An 18,200-nucleotide genomic window follows, 5' to 3' on the forward strand; every position below is an offset into this window, starting at 1 on the left:
AAAGTTGACAGTTACTTGATACTTATACATCTGTTAATATTCAGACTTTCTCAATAGAAGAGCGCATCTGAATAAGTAAACACTTTGCTAGCAATATTAGCTGTTGTGTGTTGTAATTGAGACTGAGAAAACAACATTAATTGTTTGTTTCTCTTGCAACTTCTAATGTGCTTTACCAACCTCTGATCATCTTTGACTGTTTTGAGTACATAGAACAAATAATTACTCCTAGCTTTGGAAGAACACTCTGTATAGCTCTCAAATGTTACAGTAAAAGCTTCAGTGCAGTGAAGTTCCTGTTAGCTTACCACTTTTTTTGTACATGGCTAAAGGATGGCTCATCATGTGTGTGTGGTCTTTTTTCCCTGTGAATTTCATAAATATATAGTATGTAATGCTTTTTTGCTGGTATTTAATTTTTTAACACAAGAACATTCATTTAAATTTTCCCAGTGCTAAGTAAATTTCAGTATGTTTTAAAGCTGGTATTGATTTGAGCATTTTGAAGTATCTCTTTAAAAAAATACCAATTAGCAACTGTCATTTATTTAGGTGCTACAAAATATATTAGAAACAGAAAATGAGTATGCTAAGGAGCTACAAACAATGCTGTCAAACTACCTGCGACCGTTACAAGCCAGTGAAAAGTATGTGAGTTTGTTTTGGTTTTTTAAAATTAAGCTTAAGGTCTGTTATGTATTGGGGAGGGTTTACATGGTCAAAACTTCAATTTCAATGTTAATGTGCATTTTCTTGTGTGGACTGTGAGATCCTTGTGGCAGGGCTTGCCTTTATTCAGTTTGCTTGCTGACTAAGACAGTCTGGTCCTTGATCTAGGAACCAGTAAGCATTTTCTTTTAAGGTGGTAGCTTTTTATTAAAGCACAACTAGTCAATAACTGCAAACCTAAACACCTTTTATTTACCTTGGCTTCAGGTTAAATTCGGCAAATACTTCATACTTAATGGGAAACCTGGAAGAAATAAGTTCTTTCCAGCAAATGCTTGTACAGTCTTTAGAAGAATGCACCAAGTAAGTACTATGCATACCAGATACTGTAAAATTCTAACAAGCAAATATTTTTTTATTATTTTACTTGTCATGTATGTTGTTTGAGATAACTTTTGTTCCTCTCACTTTAAGGATAGCTGCTACAGCAGTACAATAATAGGTGTTTAGATAATGCATTGATTACTTGCACAGATAGATATTGGCCCTCGGATGCAATTGCAGAGATAAGAATTTTGATGTAGTTTCGAAACAATTTATGAATTTCCGTGATGAAATTGCATACCAGTGGAGAAGTAGTAGAGGAAATAGTGGTGTTTTTTTTTTTTTTGGAAGCATGAATTTTAAGTCTTTTCTTAAAGTAAGAGAAAGAATGAAGGGAGCTTATGTTGTGATGGAACAGTGGGGGAAGGGGTAAGTGACTTGGATGAAGGATAGTGTATGAGAATCATAGAATCATAGAATGGTTTGGGTTGGAAGGGATCTTAAAGATCATCTAGTTCCAACACCTTCCACTAGACCAGATTGCTCAAAGCCCCCATCCAACCTGGCCTTGAACACTTCCAGGGATGGGGCATCCACAGCTTCTCTGGGCAACCTGTTCCAGTGCCTCACCACCCTCATAGTGAAGAATTTCTTCCTTATATCTAATCTAAATCCACCCTCTTTCAGCTTAAAGCCATTACCCTTTGTCCTATCACTACATGCCCTTGCAAAAAGTCCCTCTCCAGCTTTTTTGTAGGCCCCCTTCAGGTACTGGAAGGCTGCTATAAGCTGTCCCCGGAGCCTTCTCTTCTCCAGGCTGAACAAGCCCAACTCTCTCAGCCTGTCTTCATAGGAGAGGTGCTCCAGCCCTCTGATCGTCTTCATGGCCCTCCTCTGGCCTCGCTCCAACAGGTCCATGTCCTTCTTACGTTGGGGGCCCCACAGCTGAACACAGTACTCCAGGTGGAGTCTCATGAGAGCGGAGTAGAGGGGGAGAATCACCTCCCTCGACCTGCTGGTCATGCTTCTTTTGATGCAGCCCAGGATGCGATTCGCTTTCTGGGCTGCAAGCATGCACTGCGGCTCATGCTGAGCTTCTCATCAACGAACACCCCCAAGTCCTTCTCCTCAGGGCTGCTCTCAGTCCATTCTCTGCCTAGCCTGTGTTTGTGCTTGGGATTGCCCCGACCCACCTGCAGGACCTTGCACTTGGTCTTGTTGAACTTCATGAAGTTCGCACAGGCCCACCTCTCGAGCCTGTCAAGGTCCCTCTGGACGGTATCCCTTCCTTCCAGTGTGTTGACCACACCACACAGCTCGGTGTTGTTGGCAAACTTGCTGAGGGTGCACTCAATCCCACTGTCCATGTTGCCAACAGAGGTGTTAAACAGCGCTGGTCCCAATACCAATCCCTGAGGAACGCCACTTGTCACTGGTCGCCACTTGGACATCAAGCTGCTGACCACAACACTTCGAGTGCAACCATCCAGATAATTCCCTATCCACTGAGTAGTCCATCTGTCAGATCCATGTTTCTCCAATTTAGAGACAAGGATGTTACACAGGACAGTGTCACATGCTTTGCACAAGTCCAGGTAGATGATGTCATTTGCTCTTCCCATATCCACCAACGCTGTAACCCCATCGTAGAAGGCCACCAAATTTGTCAGGCACGATTTGCCCTTGGTGAAGCCATGTTGGCTGTCACCAATCACCTCCTTGTGTTCCACATGCCTTAGCATAGTTTCCAGGAGGATCTGCTCCATGATCTTTCCAGGCAAGAATGCTTATTCTTAGTGTTTTTCTGTCCTGAAGAATGGTGGTCATCAAAACGTGCTGGGAGAGGTGTGCAGGGTAGGCAGAAAGAGCAATTTTAATAAAAAAAAAAGAGCCTCGATGCCTGAACTGTACCATATAGGAAGCATGAAGCACAGAAAGAAGGGGATGAAGACACCTGTCCTCCTTCAATAGGTTAGGCTGAAGTGGTAGCTGGATATTTTTCAGCTTGTACCTCAGCACTTGGGTCTGTAAGTAAGAAGGTGACCATATCACATTTGAATTGTCCTAACAATTTTCTAGTGTTGAAACTCCACTGAAGGTGTAGTTCCTTTTCCTAACCTTGGTTGTGTCCTTTTTCTTGCCTGTGTTCTGGTTTTGTCTGACCATATGATGAGCTAAGGCAACTTGCTACCCCAAATTTGCTTGTTTTCTGCCAAGTCAGTAATTTGAATTGCTATTGAGGGCTTAGACAAGTTTCAGTCTGCTGGGAGTGCTTGGCTGTGAGAAGGAATGAATGTCTTGGATGGAGGAGAAAATACCTTTTTTGGCAACAGTGATCTTTAGATCAGCTCAGTGTGTCTTGTTTTGATCTCTCCGTCCACTTTTCCTCTGAGCTGCTCCATGTGAAGATGAAGCTTTGTCATAACAAAATATAAGCTGTCTCTCCACTAGGCCGTAATGTATGTCTGGGTCTGTTGGTGACTTTGGATCCCATGTCCCTCTACCATCTGGCTTCTCTCCCTCTCTTCTGCTTCTAGATGACTTAGACTGGAGAGAATGAGAAGGAGGACAGTGTAGTTCAGATGACTATTCAGCAGTGGAATGGAAACAGAATGTTCTTGAAATGTCCTTCCATGCTGTGTTTGAGAAAGAAGGTTATTCTTTCTGGCAAGTTAGACTTGATCAGTTAAGTGTGTAAATGCCTAAGAATGACAGTTGGTCCACATACTTAAATGTTTCCTTTCTTTTCTTGTCACTGTGCTTTGTTGTTTCATTCTTCTGTTACCATGATTTTGTTTCTGTGAATCAGAAGTTAGGGAAATGAAGTACCTTGCATGAACAGACTGTCATCTCTTAAAACTTTTGATTAAGGTGGTCTTAAAAACAAGAGTGGAGGAGCATGTGCCTTTAAAGAAATATTAATGCAAACTTTTTTTAACTTGGTACGTAGGTTAATGTGATATCATAATGTAGCTTCAAGCTCAGAAAGCTTGTTTAGAACTCCTTCCTTGATTTAAACTCTATTAGAGCACCTTCTCTTAATGTCCTTTATTTCTTCTTCCTGCTAAGTGAAATGTTGCTGTATAGTAAATTAGGAACATAACGGATGCTAGTAGGTGGGCAGAGGAAGTGATGCCCCAGGGTTATTGAAGGGGTTACTGCAAATGTTTTGTATTATTTTCATTTCATAAATATGTTGGTCATGCCAAGTTGTATTTTCAGTTTAATTTTCATCATAGCATATTGACTTGAGTGTCCAGCTTCCTCCTGGTTTGAATCTAATCCATCATAATTCCCATCACGTAGAAGAATGCTTGTCCTGCTGCCTTGTTTTTTGTCATTTTGCCATGTTCTTTTGGCTGGTGAACCTGTTCTGTAAACTTGGAGTAGCTCTGGGGCTGAAAATAGATTTACAATTTTATTTTATTTTTGGCAGACAGCTTATAGTTCCATCATTCAGGCACTTCATATTGCAGCATCCGGTGTGGTATTTTTTCTAACTTGACATGTCAGAATGACCAAATGATAACGTCCTGCCAGCTGTAGTGCTGCCAGCCTACGTTGCTTGACAAATTCCTGTTCTTGGGCATGAGTTGAATGTTTTTTGAATTCCACACCCCTCTCCAGTCAGTTTGTCATTTGAGTTTTCTCTTAACAAATCCTGGCATGTACTTCAGCAGCAGAAACTTTCTGGTGCTTTGCTTCATCTTGCCTGCACCCCTTTGGCTTATTTAATCCTCATGTTGTTAAACATTGGGTTGTGTTTTTTTCAGAACACATAAAGCTGTAGCGGGTGCTTTGTGTGTTTTGGGGGGAAGTAGTTGTTTAGACGTGGTTTGGTTTTAGTTGTGTGCCACCCTCCACCCTGCCCCCAGCCTTGAAGCTCTTCTGGTGTATTGCTAAAGGTTTGTCCTCTTTGAACTTGTCCAGGTTGGCCTCTGTTGCAGTATCACTGTGGTGCTCCTGTGGGCTGCTCCCATCTGCCACAGGCCTGGGGACGCTTCTTGTCTGCCTGCCTGGATGCTGGCCACCATCAGACAGATTCATTTGGGGTTACTTCTACCTTTGTGACTTCCTTTCTTCAGTTACCAAAGAAAAGTAGCATATGAAATGAGGCTAACTAGCATTGAGTGAGAATCTTCTGGCTTATCTGCTTCAGAAGTGCTTTTTTTTTTTTTTTTTGGCTGATCAGCTTCAAGTGCACTTTGTTTTGATGGATGGAAAAGAGCTGTAACTGACAAGGCAGAGAGACACTGCCAGAGTCTTCACTTGCAAAAGGGGGGATTTCTGACAGTAAAACAGAGCAAGAGCGCTCCGTGCTCTGATCTCTTGAAGGCAAAAAGTGGTCCAGTGCTCTAGGTCTCTTTCCAGATCTGTGATCCAGTACCGAAGATCAGTTCTGCAGTGGTTCACACAGCAGAGGAGTCTCTGACTGAACAAAGTCAGTGTCCATCAGGTGATCTCTGGTCTGAACAAAATGATCTCTATTGGAAGTATTGCTCTTTGGGTATTTTTGTAGCAGGAGATTGAACAGATGTCTCCTGCTCCAAAAAACACTTCTTCCATTCACCTGGGAATAGAAGCTGTCAGTCTATGGCTGTACTTCTCAGTAAGGGGAGGGGACGTGACACACAGGCTGGCTGGTGACACCAGCCTGCGTGGACTGCTTAGGTATAATCTCCTTTGTAGCAAATTGAAGGCATTGGCTGTCTTTTTAGATAGTATCACAGACTTATCTCCCTGCCCCATAATAGCTATAGCTGGGTTTTGCCCAGCTATAGAAAAGGGGAGGAGAGGTTTTGCTCTTTCTCTCGTGTCCCCACTCTTGCAGTCACAGTAACTGTGTTGGTTTTCCTTATCTTGTTCTGTGTTCAAATGCAAGCAGATACTTCATGTTCTGGGACAATACTGGAGTGGAATCAGAATTAAAAAAAAAAAAAAAGAGGAGGAGGCCAGGGTGTGAGAGGGAGATTGCTTAAATGTAATCCAAAACTAATCAGTGTTTCAGGTTTGGTTTTGGAGTGCAGATACAAATTAGGTCTATTAAAGGTTTATCCCAGTATCTTCCCTTGCTTTTGGTTATTTTGAGTATGAACAGAAATAAGTCTATCAACGTTAAGTGAATTTGAACAGTGTCTTCAGATTGCCTGAAACAAACATGCAAATTAGCTGGTGTCTGAGAGGTAAGGCAAATAGACAAATAGTGAAAGGTGTGGTTGCGAAGAGAGCATTAAAAATTAGACTCATGGATTGTGAATAAGTTGAGTACTGCCTCCATTTGTGAAAACAGTAGCTCAGAAAATTGAGAAGTGTCCCCCTTATTTCAGTAACCCTGTTAACTGTGAAGCCTCAGGAGAATAATACCTAGTTTCGTGTTTGTTCACAAACTTCATCCCTTTGAGTCATGAATGACAATTAGCCCGTAGTAATTTTGGCAGATCTTCACTTGGCCTGGGTCTTCTCTGCCATCAGCTTTTAAGTTCAAGACATTCTCTGTACTGACTTCCTGCAAACATAGCAAACTTATCATTGATGCTTCCCCTCCTTCAAGAGGCTGAGAGAGGGGCAGGAAATTCTGCTGTCTATCTTTCTGTGGGAGGAGATAGGGAAGAGCAGAAAATGTCACTCAGATAGTTGAAAGTTGGTTTGTGGCAGGTTCTGCAGGTGTGTGTGTGTATCTATCTCTCTGTATATATAGGGGCATAGACTGCTGCATGACACTATTATGGTAACCATACAGTCAAGTGAACTTTAGGGACATCTGATCTTTTCCTTGCAAAAAGAAAACATATAATGCTGATTTACATTTTGTTATCTACATTTGTTAATCTGTGTTTAAATTTGTCTGGATTCATCGCAGTTTCCACATCCTTTCTCAGAACGTTGTAATGGCTACTGAAACCAAAACTAAGGCAGATTTCTTCAGAACACACAGGACATAATTAGATACTCCATAATGTCATTCTTTCACTGTTGGCTGCCAGTCTTAGCTTTAATCTGGTTTTGATCGCTGGTTTTGATTGGAATCTTAAAGTAAGCATGACTGGGCAACAAGGTATTTTCTTTCTTCCTTTTCTCAAATTACCATGCAGTGGGAACCCATTTTAAGTCTGGAGAAACATAACTGATTGCTATCGGATGTAACTCCAACAAGCAGGTAATCTGTTAGGTAGGTAGATGTAGTCGTATGATGATGCCTCTAGCATGTGTACAACAGTGGAGGCTTTGTTATGGTTCTCTAATTCTAAATGAAATTAAAACATGTCTTCGGCCTTTTTATAACTGAAGTTATTATCATTTATATATATACATAAATACAATATTTACATGTGATTCCTTTTCGATTAAAGTATCAAATATGAAAAGAATATTGGGATGACAACTTCAGAATAAATTGTAGAATAACTATGCTCGTTACTGAACACTTAATTACTAAAAAGTTTATATGATGATGTGATAGGCTTTAAATTTGTTTTCTCAGCAGTTAAAGGAGATATAGATAATTTATTAATTGTTCCTCTAAAAATAGTAGAACATTTGCAACTAATGCATGGATTAGAAAAGTCAAAGGGCATGAGTTGCCACCCCCTCATAAAGTCTGTAAATTACCTTAATTCAATAAAGAATGTGTATGAAGTTGCAATGAATGTGCAACATGTAAAAGAGAATAATGTCAGTCTTTCATTCTGCTAAAATTACAGCAGACTGAGAAGACACAGATGTCTGCTTGGTGCGAACAGCCATCATTCACTCTTCCCCCCCAGCACTACAGTATGAAAAGGCAATTTAACCATTTTCAACAACTGTTTATTGGGGCCTTTTACTATTTAATACTGAGTTATATGCCTTGGGTATGTCTTCAGAGTTTGAGACTTTTGCTGCATCTATTACTTGAAGAATGTATTATTAGTTCATGCTTAAATTCATTGAAGGGGACCAGCTGCTAAGCAGGAAGTGCTGCTTGGAAGGCTGTAAGAATAGCATTCTGGTGGTATTCTGGGGAATGCCCCTCGTTTTACCCTAAATACCTGCAAAGGCAGCCACTCTATTGATTTCAGAATTTAAACTTTTTCTTAAAAGAGAAATAAAGATGCAGCCAATAAAATATGGGCAGTAGCCTTCAATGTAAGGAGTGCTGATAACGTGATCAGAGTGTATCTGGCATGATATGCTAGCTGGGGATTCAGCTATAATTTTCTGGGTGTCTATAATGAACGTTGCTTTCAAATAAGGAAGTGTGTTTCCCCTCCCTCGCATTTTGAACATCTGTACAGTCAATTTTGACTTCATATTGGGTAGGTCTTCCCACACCGTACAGAGGAGTTGAACAGCTTAGTAGGAGACAGACTTATTGTTTTGAAATTTGGGGGAATATTTCTTGGGATGAACTTTGAATTTTAAATACTATGAGCAAACCTAAGGAGTGGGACCAGATGACTGTGTTTGAGCAGGATGGGAACGTCCCCTGCCTGGAGGAGAGGCTGTCCTGGAAAGCTGAATGGTTCTTTTCCACTGACGTTCACTGTAGCATCTCTCACTTTTTCAGAGGGAATATGCTAAATATTGATGTTTAGAGACTTTATGCACATGTTCACGACAATTACAGAAAATCTGGACTCTTAAAAAAACATTTCTTTTAAAATAAAAACAATTCTTCCAAAGAGAGTTGTTGGAACTAATCTTAGCATGAAAACCTTTGACTGTGCTAACAGTATGTCTCTTGAGTACTTACTGAGGACTCATCTAGCTTTACAGCAGTGTGAAATACTGGTTTTAAGAGTATTTAAATGGATGATAACAACAAAATCCACTGTATGTCTGTCTCATCTTGCAAACAGGCTGAAGCAAAGACTCGGCATACTTATGTTAGGAGATGCAATCTTTATGCAAGGAGAGGAACTGTATGGAGAAATAGAAACACTTCATCTCCTTGCACAGGTTGTACAATGGGTTTAGACGAGGCGTCAAGGACAAGCTTGTAGTCTAGGACTGATGAAAACTTAGTGTCCCATCTTCTGATTAACTTCAACATGGATTATACAATCAGCTATTGGCCGTACAACCTACTGCTGAAGAGGCTTAGTCCTGCAAGTGGGAGTTGCTCTGTTGAAAATAATAGGGTTTAATTCATTCACTTGTTTGTCCAATTTATTCTTTCTCACATAGGAAGCAATCTAGTATAGATATTTTTGAGTGGTTCTGAGAATGGTGATATGGTAGCAGTAGGAAGCATGGCTGGTTAGAGTATATGCTTCTTCCCATCAGTTTGTGTTTAACTTGAAAACTATATTAGATTTAAGAAAAGTGTGTGAGTGTGCTTTTATTTGCATCTGAAGTATGCAGCTTAAGGAGATACTAAGAATAAGACTGGAAGAGTTGCATTTTTCTTTTTTTCCCCTGCTTATACAGATGCAAAACCAGAAGTCAGACTTCTACTTTCTGCTGATTGTACCAGTTCTAGGCTGGTGCCACACAGCCAATTTCAGATATTTATACTCCAAGTATTTTCTTACTGCAATTTGAGATGACAGTTTCTGCTAAAACCTTTTGAAAAACACACTGTGTATATTCATATTATATGTCTTCATATCCTATCCCCCCCCTTATTTTTGTGAATAAATGTGTGTATATTCCTCTGACAAACCTGATCAAAACTGATTAGGTTCACCAAGACTGTGTGAAAGTAAGCTTTTCTTCTCAATACTGTTTCTCTTGCTGAGTCATCTTTTTTGCTGAAGTCACTGAGGCTGCTGCTGTTTAAGCACCATTTTATGCTAGACAAAAATAAGCTCTTCTAAACAGAATTGTGAAATTTTCCTTCACTGCTTAGCAAATGTGGTGCATTCGAGCATGAGAGATGAAGAAAGTATGAGTTATAGAAAGTATTTCTGTACTGATGGTGGTAAAGCAGCACTCTTGCCCTGGTTACAAACCAACATAAAAGTGCTTTATGGTCCTTAAAAAGCAGGATGAGTGACAATTGTGTAAAAACAGCCTGCTACTGCACTGTAACTGGCTTCTGTTTGTGCTATTTGGATCTTTTAATGAATATTTTAAGCCTATCATCTCTGCTAGTGTAGGATAGAGGGAGAGAATCCTGTTGCTACTCCCTCCAGTTTTTGTCTAAGTGCTGAAATACTGCTTTTTAATATTTGGTATGGCATATATAAGTGGACAGTAAACTGTTCTAACAGGGAAGTATGTTGACTGAAAATCAAACTCCTAAAGGTGTTATTTACTGCTAATTCTTGAAAAAATTTTGCTGAATGACTATCTTACAGGTATGTACCGTATTCTGCCTATAATGTGGTGGTGTAATCAGACCTGACAGTTATATAGGGTTGAAGCTGTAAAGAAGGAAGAGAAAGGTGTTGGGTGCTGGTCAGTGACCATAAAAATCTACCTGTTGATAAGCAAACAAACACTGCCCCCCCCTTCCCCTCCTCCCAACAAAAACAAACACCACCACCCCACCCCACCCCCAGTATACACTGCTCTTTCAGGCTTTAATTTATTTCTGTGTCTGGTTGGTATTACAGTAATTTCATCTTTATTACTCTGTTTTTAGGTTGCCTGAAGCTCAGCAGAGAGTTGGAGGATGTTTTCTAAATTTGATGCCACAAATGAAAAGCTTGTACCTTGCATACTGTGCCAACCATCCATCAGCAGTAAACGTTCTCACGGAACACAGGTACGTTTACTTTTTGGTCTTTTAAGTCTGATACCGAAAAAGTGCATAGAATACACTTGTGTTGTAAAGCCGTGATGTCTCTTTTGACACGCATTTGGTATGGTAGAGCTTGTTTAAGAAGAAAAAATAGTGGTAGTATATATTATTAAAAAAGACAAAAACCCACAACACAAAGCTGTTCCATGTGATCAGGACCAGCTTGTCACTTCTGGCTGTGTGCTATCAAATACTTGAGAGCATTTTCTCAATTAAGGAACGCATGCTGGACTCTAAGTATGTAGAACAAAGTGTACTGTTTGTCATCTTGGTTTAAAAACGTCAAGATCAAAACAAGGTTGTAGAATTATGCCATAATTGACATGATTACAAGTAGACAGTTGGTGAATTGTAACTTAGCCCTGTAAAAGCCTGTACATTTGTATGTACTTAATTTTATAATGGTATACCCTTAGCTTTACTTTTGAGTGATATGAAAAGAGTGTGAGCTTTCCAAGTTTACAAAATTAGTATTTCCTGTGTGTAAGAAGTAGGATGCTGAGTTAACTTGATGGAGGTTGCTCAGCTTTGGGACTGACCTTGAATTTGCATAGAAATGCTCTGTATCACCTTGAGGGAAGAGAGTTGAGGCCAGAATTTGTTCAAAGAAGTCTGCTTTCACAAACTTGTCCTCTGTATTCTCCTGATGATCACGTGCTGCAGCAGCTGTTAGTTTAGGGCTGTTTATGTTTGCTTGTGGTGCAGGACAGAACCATGACCTTCTCTTGAAGATTAGACATAGGACAAATTCTAGCAGGATACCTGTTCTTTTTGCTTTTTTTCCCCACCTTTTTTTGTTTTGTGATGGACCAAAGTAAAGATATTTTGAATATTCTTAACTCTTCCTAAACAAAGAGGAGCATAATTGCTTTGTTTTCTATAGTGTTAGCTTATTCCAGAACTCGCATTTTATTTTAACAGCAATGATATGTGGCACATTTGTGAGCTTTACTCATAATAATATAAGTAAAAAACATTCTAGCTACCAAATACTATGAACTATCACTTAAGTTAGTAAGACATGTAACTATGTGCCAGCCCCACTTTGAAAAATCAAGCTTCAAATTCACATTGCAATACAGGCAGAAAGAAGGTGTGGGGTTTTTTTGTCAGAAGCAATGATGAATTCAAGTTAAACAAGACAAAATATGTTTAAAACCCCCTGATGAAACCTCTTAGTGTTTGTTTTCTTTGAAATGGCCTACTTCTAGTACCACTTTCTGTAAATGGTAAAATATTTAAGTGATCCAAGCCTACGGGATTTTTAATACTCTTAGGCTTACATGTTTTGTTTGTGCCTTTATGCTCTTTCCATACAGAGGTCTTGGATTTAATCTACAGATGGAAGATGGCAAGTGGTAGCAAAGTGATCATCTAAATTTCTTAAGATTTGGAGATATTTGTAAAAGATTATCCTAACTTTCAGAACTCTTGGAAAGCACAGGGAATAACCATGTCTGAGAAACTGCGATAGAAATGCAAGGGAGGAAAGCTGTTTGTTCTGCAAATGGAGAAGAGAAGCATTTCTTCTCCTCTGTGTTGCTTTGCTTATAGGTTGTCCTAAGAAAAATTCAGCTTCTGGTCTGTAAAGTCGGCTTGATATCAAATCCTGGTGGAGTCAATAGAAGTATCATAGAGCAGTTTAAGTAATTTGGGTATGGAAGTAGATTCAAAGCAATTGTGTTGTTTGTAAGACATAGCTCAAGGGGAGAGAAGTTGTGATAAACAGCTTATTGTTTAATGCTATTGTGCTGCCAGACATAAGTCAACAGAAGTGAATCCTAGTTTTGGTTTTTTTAATTAACCCTATTTTATTATTCTAAGCCCTTCATTTTTGTTGAACACTAAGCAAGCGGCTTGACTAAAAATTCTGCTTGAGGTGGCTGCCATGAAGAAATCGGAAGGTGGCTTTAAGCAATTCTGAACCTTTTCCTCAGAATGCTAGAAAGCTTTTACATTACACTGTTTTAAAGGTAGGGGAAAAGAGACTCTTCTGCCAGGAATAACAAACTGATTGAAGGCATGAAGAAAACGAAAATCCTCAAACTACCGTCTTGTCTATTTAGCGGAGATCTTTTTATTGTGTAAAAGCATCCCTCCTAAACCTTAATGTAAAAATTATTGTGAGGTTTGAGGATAGTCGTGATTGTAATAATATTGAAACAACTACACTGCAGCGTACATAGATTAATACATGCACTAAATCAATATTGAACTGGAATTTTTCAGAGGTGTCCTAAGACCGAGGTTTAAGACTTAAGAAATGGTGATTTGTTGGCTGGTTTTACAGAACAGTTTTAGCAGAGGGTCCAAAAGCATTATGTGTTTTTTAATACCAGCACAAATATGGCAGAGAAATAGACGTTTGCTAAATTCTTGGATTTGAATATCACATTAGTAAATGTGCTATTCAGTAGCATTTTAGAGAGGGGAAAAAGGAACAGTCTGGAGTGGTTTGATTTGGAACATAAATTCTTACTGTCTACAGCAGATTATTTCTTGCCACGAACTCTGTGCACTTCATAAACTGAACACGTATGCATTAATTGTACTTCTGAAAGGCTAGCAGGTAATTTTTAAGTCAGATTCTTATTAGTATTTTCTCCAGTTTATTAAGTTCACTTGCTTGTGGTGGCAATTGTATCAACAAAAATGAAACAAAAAAATCGCCTAGATAGTTGCTCTAGGTGAAACATCAGAAACTTTATATCTATTTTGTTTTTTTATTTTATAACATATACTAGTTTTATTACTGTGTTTTTACTGTCACTGACTAAAAGCAACTTAAAGGAAACTGGCTATCATTTTGAAGCATTAACTGTATTGTTTCTTTAACCAGTTGAATCACTGTAACATCAAAATTATAAGCAGTCATCTGTTTTGATGGAGTATTACACATATGAGGTTTTTATGTAATTTTCTGAAGTATCAAACATGCTCTTCAAGCACTGTTGTAATACCTGTTAATTATGTCATTGACACCTGGTAAAGAGTCTCTGCGTGTATGCATATATATATACAAAAAACCTGATTATATTAACTTACTCAGAATTATTTTGGACTTCTAGTCAAAAGCTTCTTTTTTGAATAGCATTTTTGTGAATTCCATTCTAAACAGCAGTAGTTGGGATGGGGCTGGAGATTTAAAAGGGGCATTCAATGGAAATGTGACTATGGGTTTTTTCTGTTTAACGCCATTCAGTATGAATGCCAGCCTGTGTTCCCTTTCTTTGTCATTTGCTTCTTGATAATATGTGGGAGCAACATGGGGGCTCTTACTTAATTACTACAAAATAATGGGATGTGTGCATGTATGTGTACATATATGTGCATATATATTCATATATGTGCATGTTTTATATAAATACACAGGGGTGAAGGGAGTTAATTATATTACTTAATGAGAGATTTTGCCTGTTTAAATCTTCAGAGCTTCAAAAATTTCATTTTGTTAATTATTAATAGTCAAACTATTGAAATTAATATCATTAGAGACCTGAGTGTATGTGAATATGCAGAAATGGAAATAAAATGTAATACAACCCATACAGGAGTTCAGGTTCCAGAATTCCATGTTTCTGAGGTTGTAGTTGCCTCTGATAATCACACACACACCCCCCAACTATCTATTAAGTTTGGGAACAGATTGTCTTTCTTGGTTCCAGTTGTGGCACTGTAAGTTTTATTCAGATGTTAAGAGTTGCTATTCAACACAATTTCTCCAATTTTATATGATCTTGAAATTTGGTAGGTGCTTCTTGTCTCAGGAATTGTTTCAGAGCCTTTGCATATTTTTTCCAGAATTAAAATTCTTTCTGTGTAATGAATCAAGAATTTTGAAGAAATAAGTAATTTTTCCTTAGGTCTGTCATCATGTCTTGTAATTGTGTCTTAAGGCACTGGCTAGAGCTGAAGAGGTGGAGTTTGCCAGGTACAGCTGGGTGGTAGCTCTGGTGGAGCTCAGTGTTTTCTGTGTTTCCACCACTGCCTCTTAGCTTGTTCTCCTTGTTCCCTGCTCTCACAGTGGCTATAGTGCCACTGTACGCCATCCCTATTTTATTTACTTTATTTTGTAACAGTCGTACCTCTTTGGCTCCATTGTATGAGGTTTCAGTTTCTAATATCCTATAGTTTGGCTTGAAGATCCAGTTCAAGTCCAAGGGTAGGTGATCCAATGTAATAATACGGTATTATTTTAGGGGAGAACTTTGCTAGCTGGTGAGAGCAGGACTGCCTTGTGGGCATAGTGTTTAGTCAAAGTAGCGTTGGTTCCTCTGTGTGCTTCTGATCGTAGACATGTGTTTGCTTTCCAGTAAGAGAAAAAACAGGATGAGCAACCTAAGGCATGAAGGAAGGAATTTCCGTCAAATTAAAAAAACCCGGTTAGATACAAAGTACAGAAATAAGTAATTGCAGTGGAGTAAGGAGTCCCAGGAACATGAGCTGTTACCTCTCTGGGGAAGATCACAAGCCACAAAGTTCAGTGAAAGGAGAAGCTCCAGCAAAGAAAAAGAGGAGGCAGAAGCTAGGACTGGGACTTTGTGGACTGTATCCAAAATGACAAGAGGAAAGATATTTGAGTACAGAACTCACTGAGGGGTGGATAACATAATGAAAAAAAGTTCAGCAAGCCCCACTGATCAGTGGACATAAAACTCTTATGAAGAAATACGGAGAGTACAGACCCAATGTAATCAGCATTAAGTATGTAATCATTGGGGGAGAGGTTTTTAAGCTTTTTTACTTTGTTTAAACAACACCATGTTTATTTTAAAACAAAATGGAAGAAAAACGTTTCCAAGAAAATGTAATTTGATGAAAAGGCATCCAACAATTAGTAATATATGTGTGCTTTTTTTAATTTTGCAAAGTGGCAAGTGTGGAGCCAGTTCTCAGATGGAAGAAAGCTATTCACAAATCTTTGCTTGCTCAAACATTTAATTTTGCTAGATTCTTCTGTCCTCTTAGATAATATGTCCCAAGCATATTCTACACTTGCATCACAGACCTAGCAGTCTGGATAAAATTTGTGGAGCTGAAACATCACAATTACTCCGAGTAACTGGAGCATGGAATACAGATCAGCTTGAGTCAGAAAACTCTTTGTGCCTCCCCCACTTTGGTGCATCCCTGAGCCTGCAAGTGTGCAGGCTGATGTCATACGCCAAGCAACAGTCCTCGGGAGAGGAGCTTGACTGGGAAGTTTAGCACAAGGAAATTAAAGCTGCGGTTGAGGGGTTGCTGAGCCAAGCTGTGCCACAACGCTCTCAAAATGCGGTGCCTGTGTGCAGTCCTCAGACCCCTCAGCAGTGATAGCTCGTGCTCCATCTATTATAAACAGAGACCTACTTCAGAAGTGTAAGTCGTGATTTTAAACGTATACGTTTTAATTTCTGGATGTGCTTTCCTCAAGTTCAAATGGCTTTTTTTTTCCCCCTTCTGTTACTGTAGGCACATCTGAACTTGTTTTCTTCCTTGTTCCCAGTTTGATTTGCAGCTTTTGAGGCAGCTGTACTAAGAAAGAATTGAATGTACTAATAAGGCTTGAAGACACTTTTCATGGTGACCTTTCAAATACCTCATGTTGTGAACTAACCGTAGTTCAGAGTGGTGAGAACTCTTCAGCTTGAGATTTCAGGGTAAATGAAGCACTGCACTTTTGTATGCTTCTCTGCATTTTAGTCTGTAAAATGACGCAAGTAGTGAATTCAAATCTCAGCTGCCTCTTTCTGAAAAGCTACTTATTTAGGCAGTTGTGAGTAAGTTGATGATTTCACTGTCTGAAAGTTTTTCGTGTTCAGCTAAATGATACCTTTTTCAAAACTGACTGATTGGCTGTGGGCCAGAGTTCTATTTGGCATGTACTGCCTAGGAGAGTGTGGTACTTGCAGGCATCAATTGAAATTGTGACATGAAAGAGCCATTGTCTTTGGCAAAGCAGCTGTGCTCTTAAGCTAACAACACTGACTTTTAAGCTGCAAGTAATTAAAAAAACCAGTTGTGAACTGTTGTCATATTCAAACAGTATTTTAACCCACCCATATTTTATTGAAAGTAAACCTTTCCATTATGCTCTGTATTGTATTTGTCCTTTGTGAATAAATGAAGGACGCTCACTTTAAGCTTTGAGCTGAAGTAATGTCCATTTTGCAAGATATTTTATGTCCACGAAGCTGCAGAGGTAGCAGGTTGGTTTTAGCATGAGTGGACTGCTAGCGGGGTCTGCATGATGGAACTGCTCAGACAAAATTTTGAGTACTGTTGTATTAAAAGAGTCTCTGTGTGTGTGTGTTCATACTAGAGTTTGAACAAGCTGGCATGTCAAAACTTGTCAGAGGGAAGCACAGAAGTGTATGAAAGAAAACATTGTCCTCTTGAGAATGTTGGGAGGAAAAGTACGTCATTCAGTTTTAATTACACCTATTAGCACTGCTGTATGTGTAAAAGGCTTCCTGATGATGCCATTGCTAAGCGTGTTTTTCAGGACTTTGTCTGCATTTCAAGTGAGCTGAAGTTTAAACTTGCTCTGTGTAGGTTCTTATACTGTGATTAAGTAAAACATCCAAGTATCTTGTGTGGAAGAGCAGTGAGTGGCTTAGAAACTGCTGCAACATTGCATTAACTCAGAGTGTGTTTAGTTAACGGCATTGCAGAGTAGACAGTGAAAACAAGATGGTACCAGTTTTTTATTTCAGGTTTCCAAGTAGTCGATTTTAATTCAGGCTACAGTGAGGTTTTTTCCTGTTTTCTGGCACATCTGTTTCATAATGCTGAAGCCGGGAAGAAGTGGAACACGATAGTGAAAATTAGAAATGTGAACGTGGGTGAAATGGCAACCGATGTTCCTCCTACTGTAGAGGCATTAGATTTAAAACAAAAAAAGGGCAAAAAAAGCAGCAGCATTGTGTTAGTGCATAGCTCAGCAAATAGCATTTATATAATGCATTTAATGCACCCAGCAGCATGGAGATGGCCGAAGTAATTAGGAATGGAGTTTTTTGCCTGTTCGCAATCTGAAGGCAAAAATTAACATTGTTCAGAACAATGTTAAATTGAACGGCCTCTGGTATTTGTGATTGCCACGTACTGTAGAACATACTGCTATGGTGTGGAGAAAAGAGGAGCTGCGTAGATATGTGTATGGATTGTGCTGTCTGAAATGGGGAAGAATAGCAGATAACATGAAAGGGGATAGTTGATAAAGTTAGGCAGCAGGGGCTGTGTGTCTGGCTGAAGCAAACAAAATGCAAAGAATGAGTTTAAATGGTTACTTCTGTTAGTTCTTGTAGCAAATGTCTTTCACTTAAAATAGATGAAGATACTTATCAAGTTCCATGTGCAATCTAACTTTATGATGCTGACACAGGCAGGGATGCTTACAGGGAGAATTAATGGATAAAACAAAAAAGCAGTGGCGTGCACACGATCAATGTCATATACACAGTGAATTGAAATTCAGAACCGTTGACTACTTTCTGAC

The 18,200-nt window shown here is 39.1% G+C and overlaps 1 protein-coding gene across 5 annotated transcripts in view; it reads left to right on the forward strand.

The window, feature by feature from the left end:
- Positions 1-18,200, forward strand: part of ARHGEF7 (Rho guanine nucleotide exchange factor 7) — a 128,787-nt gene that overhangs the window by 73,639 nt on the left and 36,948 nt on the right. For all 5 annotated transcript variants that reach the window (XM_059821235.1, XM_059821907.1, XM_059823235.1 and 2 more), the window contains 3 exons: positions 553-647; positions 937-1,032; positions 10,562-10,684. In XM_059821235.1, coding sequence (XP_059677218.1) covers positions 553-647; positions 937-1,032; positions 10,562-10,684 — 314 coding nt within the window. The remainder of the gene's footprint in view (positions 1-552; positions 648-936; positions 1,033-10,561; positions 10,685-18,200) is intronic.

Source organism: Gavia stellata, chromosome 1 (assembly GCF_030936135.1).
Source record: "Gavia stellata isolate bGavSte3 chromosome 1, bGavSte3.hap2, whole genome shotgun sequence".
In the NCBI taxonomy this organism is placed as follows: domain Eukaryota; kingdom Metazoa; phylum Chordata; class Aves; order Gaviiformes; family Gaviidae; genus Gavia; species Gavia stellata.